At 31.6% G+C, this 8,523-nt stretch overlaps 1 protein-coding gene across 1 annotated transcript; it reads left to right on the top strand.

Moving 5' to 3' along the window:
- The first annotated feature begins 495 nt into the window (after positions 1–495).
- LOC133824700 (probable zinc metalloprotease EGY1, chloroplastic) lies at positions 496–6,561 on the top strand. Its single transcript, XM_062257667.1, has 10 exons — positions 496–899; positions 1,685–2,149; positions 2,289–2,429; positions 3,205–3,306; positions 4,488–4,699; positions 4,891–4,941; positions 5,026–5,095; positions 5,548–5,616; positions 6,098–6,148; positions 6,262–6,561. The coding sequence occupies exons 1-10, from the start codon at positions 543–545 to the stop codon at positions 6,418–6,420; spliced, it is 1,677 nt and encodes a 558-aa protein (XP_062113651.1). The 5' UTR covers positions 496–542; the 3' UTR covers positions 6,421–6,561.
- The last annotated feature ends 1,962 nt before the right edge of the window (positions 6,562–8,523 follow it).

The raw sequence follows: 8,523 nt of genomic DNA, 5'->3' as shown, positions 1-8,523 counted from the left end.
TTTAGACTATAAAAAAAACCATGCATATAATAATAATATTAAATGAAAACACACGTACAACAAGCTTTTTGAACTTTGTTTTCAGCATTTTAATTATTCAGAATTTCTCGAAAACTTGCAGAATGTTCGCTATACAATGAACACCATCACGAAAAAAAGTTGTGGTAAATACGCCGTGTCCATATTAAAAGTATGTTATACAAGTAGCGTGAAAAAAATACCTACAACACAATCTCTCAACAAAAATATAAATATAATTTTTAATAATTATAAAAAATTGCGTGAATAACCGATATGTTTTCTAGTATTATAATCCCTAACAAAAATGCCTTATTTTTATTTTTTTTTAAAATAAGAATTATAATAAAAGAACCTTTATTTATTCTTGGGGTACGAAAATGAGATATTCCTCATAATTAAAAAATAAGTAAAAATAAAAGAAAAATATTTTTTTTGTTTTTTTTTTTAATTTTTAAAAAAGAAAAGCGAAGAGGATATAACTCTGCCACAGAGCCAAAAACGACTTCTTAAGCTTCGATTCCATGGCAACTCTCACCGGTTTCTGCTTCAACACAGTGGATTTCACCTTCAAACCTCGCCAAATCCCTAGAATTCTCTTCTCCGACCCCAAGCGAGGCAGGAATCCATGCTTGCTCTGCAGAAAAAGCTTTCGAAGGGACCGAGCTCACCTCTCCTTGAGAAATTTCGATAGGTTTAGGTGTTTTAGTACTAATGACAATGACAATGGTGCCGAAGATACTAAGAGCTCTACCTCCACTTCAAATGACTCCGCAGCCTCCACCACTTCGACAACGGCGACAACGGAACCCCCGGAAGAGGCCGAAGAGACACCGCAGACAAAGCTTGAGTCCGAGAAGCCTGCTCCGGTTTCTTCCAGGGTATCTTTTCTCTTCGTTATCCTTTATCTATATTCAGCAGTATTATTGTAAGTATCTATTTCAAGAATTTTGTTTTTTTTTGTGTTGCTTGAATGGAATTATGGACTTAGCAAAACCAATTTCTACTTTTGTTATTCCTTATGGTCTGTTCGAAACGCGATTTTAAGGACGAAAGGGAAAAGCAAGATTTATGGGATTTTCATTATAAAGAGGGTTGAAGGAGGAAATTTAGGGATGTAAATTCAGTGAGAGTTTGGATTTTTCATTTTTCTTCACTGTTAGATTGACAAAGATGTAAGTGATGTAAGTTGCGAAAGAAACTATTTAGCAAAATATTTTCCTCGGTCATTTCCCTTATCAATTTTTTTTCCTGGCAAATAGTGCTTTAGTAATTTAGTTTACTATAGTGAAAGTGAAGTGTGATTTGAAACATAAGGTTCTGTAGTTTCACTTTTAACTTATTTGGGAAAATTACTTGATAGCAGTCTAAAGCAAAACTATCTTATTTGGGAGATTGTTTGCTCTTTTTTAGTTTTTCTTATTCCCCGAGAGAAGCATATGGTTGTAACTAATCTACCATATACTGCCCATGATTATTTCTTGCAAGGTAACTGATTAGCACTGAGCATCCTGATATGCCTACATGTTACTCTATGATATAATGATATCAATAATGAGAAATAGGACATTGGGAGAAAGAGGATAGCTGAATTTGTTTGCATACATCAACAAATATAAAACGATGGAAAAGCTGACCCTAATCTATCAAAATATTCCTTCTTCAGCCACCAACACCACCATCATTTGGACCAGCTTACAGCAATTTCCAAGTTGACTCTTTTAAATTGATGGAGCTTCTTGGACCAGAGAAGGTTGATCCTGCAGATGTAAAGCTCATTAAGGACAAGCTCTTCGGGTATTCTACATTCTGGGTGACCAAAGAAGAGCCTTTTGGAGACCTTGGTGAGGGTGTTCTTTTTGTTGGGAATTTGAGGGGGAACAGAGAAGAAGTGTTTGCCAAACTCCAAAGTCAGCTGGTTGAGGTCACTGGTGACAAGTACAACCTTTTTATGGTGGAAGAACCCAACTCAGAAGGTCCAGACCCACGTGGAGGGCCACGTGTTAGCTTTGGCCTGCTGCAGAAAGAAGTCTCAGAACCAGGTCCAACGACACTTTGGCAATATGTAATAGCTCTCTTGTTATTCCTTCTTACAATTGGCTCTTCTGTGGAATTAGGAATTGCATCTCAGGTATAACGACTGATATTTTATAGACTTTCTGATATTTCTACATGTTACCATTGGTATCTTTCCTTATCACATAAATGGTTCATCGAAATGGATATCATTTTACTAATTATTCTCAATAACATACTTTTTTGTTAAACAGATCAATAGTCTTCCACCAGAGGTGGTGAAATATTTCACAGATCCAAATGCAGTTGAGGCACCAGATATGGAGCTGTTATTCCCATTTGTTGATTCTGCTTTGCCCTTAGCATATGGTGTGTTGGGGGTTCTGCTATTCCATGTGAGTAGGATTTCATTTTCTCAAAAATAACTATAGAAAGGAACAACACAAGTCTCATTCAATCTGGCTGACCATGGGCATAGTAATATGTAAATTATTTTCATCTCTCTGATTCTGTTCTACATGTGATTCTAAAACAAATACGTTCAGTTGTGTATGAGTAAGAGGTCTTGGGTTCGAACCCTAGCTGAACCTATGGATAATTACTTCTTATTTAGAAAATTAACCAGCCCACGAACCCTACATTGATAGCAACTGAGGTGATGAAACTAAATAAACTGACTGCTATTTTAGTAAAATTTGACTTTATTTCTTTAGAGTTTAATACCCTGTATTTAATAATTTGTTTAATTATTAATTCGTTTGTACTAATAAAATTCATACAGGTCATTTAAAAGAGTCACAGTCGACATTGGTTTTCCCTAAATATACCATTTTGACATAATACCAACATTATTTGTAAACTTGAGATAACAAACCAGATTTGTATCTCTACAACACAGAAATAAGACAAAAACACTGCTGGAATTGTAATACATTAACTTTACAAGTTTAGAAAATAATGTATATCAGTTTATGCTCCACCTGTCTAATATTTCAATCAAATGTCTTATATTTTTCAAGTAAGAGAGAATATCATAGAAAGGTTACTCTAGAAAAATCATGAGTAACTTGGTGACTAACCTTTTGTTTAGTTTTGTTCTCGTGCGAACCTTTTTGGGTTATGACATAGTCCTATATTTCAATTGTTTGACATTTTATCAATTGAGTGCAGGAAGTTGGGCACTTTCTGGCTGCATTTCCCAAAAAAGTAAAACTTAGCATTCCTTACTTCATTCCTAATATCACCCTCGGAAGTTTTGGTGCTATCACTCAGGTGCGTACATGATGTAATTGTTTCTTCATTTCCTTTGTGGCTTGTCCTCCAAATAGTTTTTAATATATGCTTTTACTTTGATTATTTCAGTAGGAAGGATCATTTATAATATTTTTTGAATGATGTTCTTTTTGTTCCTTTTTTGAGGATATGCTCTTGCTGCTCTTCTGTTGTTACTTTGTGTGTGTGTTTCAATCATAAAAATATTGTTTGTCTTTGAAAAAACTAGTATAAATGAAAGAAGACAAAAAAGAAGCTGTTTAAAATTTCTTTCTGTTTGAGAAATTTTTTATCAACTGTAAGAGTTTTCTAATTTGAATCATGTCTCCTTTTTGAAAATTTCATTATGTGTCCTTATTATTTAGTTTAAGGTTTTTACTTAATTGGAAGCCTATTCATTTAGGTTCAATTGCATTCAAACTATTAGCTTAGTGATATCAAAGGAAAGATCTAAATTTATTAGGTTAATAATATTATAAGAAAGATATATGATTAAGATTCATGTCTTTACTACATTGGCATATGAGAGGCATGCAATAACATCTTCACTCATGTTTTACCTTCTGACTTTTGACACTGTCCCTGTTGTAAGTATAACTTTACTTCTTTGGTAGAGCCCTATATTACATAGTGACATTGGAAAGGGACTTGACCTCCAATGCTTTATATTGTTGAGCTGCCCTATTATTTTTTAAAGTACAAACGACTATCTCCATGAGCAAACTGGACTATTAATTTGTTATTTATCATTGTCACATACTTGCATTTTCTGCAGCTCATTCTACGTAATTAATAGTCCAGTTTCTTGCTTTCTAAGATTGTAGGGTTTTGGTGGGAGTTCTAGTTTCGTACTTGGTCTACTAAGTGGATTTGGGAAGGGGTTTTTTAGAATATAGATTTATTGTTCATAAGAAAATTAATCATTTCCATAGATCATCAGAAATGGAGATTAACTACTATCAATGTAAATCTTCTATAGAAATTCTAGATTCTGAGTCCTAAGTTTTTTGAATTCGTCTACTTCCTTGTGCATATTTAAATCCAAAAATTGTACTCTAATTGTAACTATAGCTATTTTTCATGTCCTATGTGATGCAATAACTTGATCAAATACAATATCAATGGCTACATTTAACCCTCTGATGATGTATTTATTTTGACATGGCTATTTATATGTGCAGTTTAAATCCATTCTTCCGGATCGGAGTACACAAGTTGACATATCACTTGCGGGGCCATTTTCTGGTGCTGCATTGTCCTTTTCAATGTTTGCTGTTGGTCTGCTGCTTTCATCTAATCCTGATGCCACGGGAGACCTGGTGCAGGTTCCAAGCATGCTGTTTCAAGGCTCTTTGCTTCTTGGGCTCATCAGTAGAGCCACTCTCGGTTATGCGTATGTCCCTGTTTTCTTTTTCAATCTTCATTATGCCAAAATAATAGTTTGTTTATTATTCAAAAGAGATCTTAATGAGAGCCTGCTAAGTCTTATTTCATCTTTTGGTGATGTTGTAATTTAAATTAAAGTCCCTGTTATTTGTCTATTATCACATTTATGATTAAACTTGTACCATTATGAATGTGAAGGGCAATGCATGCTGCAACGGTTGCAATTCATCCTCTTATGATTGCTGGCTGGTAATGTAACATTCCCGAGCCATCCTTAGATTCATTCCTATTTGCGATAGGCATTTCATAGTACGCCATTCTTGCATCTTGCAGGTGTGGCATAACAACAACTGCTTTTAATATGCTTCCAGTTGGATGTCTTGACGGCGGAAGAGCCGTGCAGGTAATATTCTCCTTTGTGTCTTCTACCTCAACCACTTGAATCATATGATTGAGGCCTAGTTGTAATCAACAGCTATTCTAGAGCTTGGATGTAAAATCATAATATCCAAATCTGCATTTTAGTTGCAGCCATGTTTTGAACCCTGTGATTGTAGTGAGTGGCAAGTTTCTTGACAAAACTGTCAATCTAAATACCACCATTCCAATGATTATATCCACATTATTATGCACTCTAATTATTAGTTGATCATTTGTTTAATTTGAGTGCAAGTGTTCTCCGTGGGCCTGTATATAGGTTGAAATTGTATTATGAATTTATCTAGGAAATTATTTTAGAAGTTCCATGTTTGAGAAACATACATGTTACTCTTTACAAGTCCTCTTAGAAGTACCATATTAGAATTACTTCAATTTGTAGAGCATTTGTCACAATCTATTTACATGTATCCACAGGGCGCTTTTGGAAAAAATGCTCTAGTTGGCTTTGGTTTGACAACTTACACGATGCTTGGATTAGGAGTGGTAATATCTCTTTGAACCTTACCATAATGATTTTGCTTTGGGTATTTGTCTATATTAGTCTTTGAATTATACTCTACTTATTACAATTTAGCAGTTTAGTCCCTAAAATTTTAATATTTTAGTAATAAAGTCCTTTTTGCTAACAAAATTGACTTTTTTACTGAATAAATTAGCAAGAATTTATTTATTTTTCTGCACACATTTAAATGCTGACAGATCAAGAACATGCATTTTTTTCGTAAATTTTATAACTTTTGTTATTATTAAATACTTTATTGTTAGAAAAATAGAAGCTTAAAGATTGAAACTTTCAGGACCAAATTGTAATAAGTAGTTTAATTCAGGGACTAATAGCGCCAAAGACCCTTTTTCTTGTTATTCAACAGCATGACAAGTATCTCCAGTCTTAAAATGAAAGAAAGAAAAAGAAAAAAAAAACCCTTCTTTCTAAATGTTTTTTATTTTCTCCTCGTTTCGAAAGCTTGGCGGACCTCTATCGCTTCCATGGGGATTGTATGTGCTCCTCTGTCAGGTACACAAATTACAAAATGAGAAAATGTGTGTATGGTTTTTGTTTAGAATTTTAAAAACTTCAATCACTCTTGTGATATTAATTACTAACTATATTGTATGAAAAATGGACAGAGGGATCCAGAAAAGCCTTGCTTGAACGATGTAACAGAGGTTGGGACATGGAGGAAAGCGTTTGTTGCAGTGGCTATCTTCCTAGTTGTGCTAACACTTCTTCCGGTATGGGATGAGCTCGCAGAGGAGCTAGGTATAGGTCTTGTAACTACTTTTTGATTTTATAAAATAAAGTATCATATCAAATTCAATTTTGACTCTAATCAATTTCCATGGTCAAAGTTCCATATGCATATACAACCTTGTAATTATCATTCTTATTTTATTTTATTTTTAAATGAAAATTATTAGCTTTTAGTATATATCCTCTTCACAAAATTATTGGTTCATCGTCTTTGTCTTGTTTTCTTCTCTTTAATCTCATTTAAGTTTGTAAGAGCAATTTTGATTTTGAATATGTGTTTTTGAATTTAATTATGAACTAAATTTTTTGAGGCTTGAATTATTAATAATGCTGACTAATATCTTCTTTTTATTATTTTTTTTCTTTCATTTATTTGATTTAAATTATCTGTGCCAATTTTTGCTATAAAATAAGGGAAGACGTCCTAGTACAATTTTCATTGGTGATTACGAAAAATATTTTATTTTTATTTTTATACGTGAATTATTTATTTAATTAGATTACTATTGAGACTTTGATGAATGATGCACATGAGATGAGAGCATTAGTTCTTGTGTTACACAAAGAAAATGCACATCTCTTAGATTATAAAATATGTGAAGCTTGGAATGGAATATTCTTGACCTACTCATTTCACTTCTAAGCAAGATTCTTTAAACAAAATGGATATTTTTTCAATGACAAATATATATAGAGATTTTAAAAAATCGAGATGACCACAAATATATAAATATTTTGAAAAAATTGAGATCATGCTCATTTTTATGGATAATTAAACCACATCAATTATAAACGTGTATAAATTATTGGGGCAACTAGTAAAATAGTCCCAATACAACTATTATTTAGATAAATGTCTTAGTTTTAAACAAAATCAACAACCTAATACAATAAATTAGTATTAACCTTAAGTAAACTCTAATATTCACTTGGAGCTTGGTATAAAATGATAACTTAAGTAATTAATAATACAAGATGTTCATTTCTCTGCAATTTAAAAAATGGGACTTTACATATCTATACACATTGAATTAAATAATTACAGTTTTGTTAGAGATAAAAATATATATCCAAAACGTATTAATTATTTTTATATATAACCGATTAAAATATAAATAGGTATAATAAATAAGTAAATAAAATTTGGTTGTTTGTTATTTAGCTTAATAAATATTATAATATGGGTATATTAAAATATCAATATCAAATTATAAATTATTTATATTATAAGATGTGTAAGTGTAAATCTTCCTTTTTTTTATATAATAGTGTAGATTATAGTTATAACAAACCTCTCATACGTTATTGACAAATTATGCATAATTTATTGTGTCGAAATGAGATTCGAAACAACTTGTTTAATCTCTATCATCTTTACTTGTACATAGTTTAAAGTGTGGCTGAATCAAAGTAGGCTTTTTGAACTCTAGCCTTTTATGAGCTATATTTTAGTAGTCTTCAAAACAATTTAAGATATCTATTGGTTACTTTAAAAAAATGACTTAAGTTTTAGGTAATAACACAATTTTAAACACAAGAGGTAACCAACTTAATGAGTTTACCAAAAAATAAAAACATCTTGGTATGTTATGTTTAAAATTTACAAAATATTATTCTAAACAACTTTTTTAATAAAAAAACTTACTAAAAATTAACTATAATGCAAGTGTAAAGGCTGTTTTGGATACCTATCGTAGTGATTTTTCTTTTTGAAAAAAATTGTTTTAGACACTATTTGGTAGCTTTTAAATATAGGGAATATACTCATTTGGTACCCTATGTTTTTGCAAAGTATCATTTTGGTACCCTCTGTTTTCAATAATGATCATATGGTACCCTGTATTTTAAAATCGTACATATTTGGTACCCTAAACTCATATTTGATAGATAAAATTTTGTCAATTTAATCAAACTGCTGTCAATTATGTAAGTTACAAATTTAAATTTAATTACATAATTACATATAACTGATGACAGTTTGATCATATTGACAAAATTTTATCTATCAAATCTGAGTTTAGGGTACCAAATATGTACGATTTTAAAATACAGGGTACCATATGAGCATTATTGAAAACAGAAGGTACTAAAATGATACTTTGCAAAAACACAAGGTACCAAATAGGTATATTCCCTTA

The sequence above is a fragment of the Humulus lupulus genome, chromosome 3 (genome assembly GCF_963169125.1).
Source record: "Humulus lupulus chromosome 3, drHumLupu1.1, whole genome shotgun sequence".
In the NCBI taxonomy this organism is placed as follows: domain Eukaryota; kingdom Viridiplantae; phylum Streptophyta; class Magnoliopsida; order Rosales; family Cannabaceae; genus Humulus; species Humulus lupulus.
Note: the sequence above shows the minus strand (reverse complement) of the source record. Positions and strands in the feature narration are given on the sequence as shown.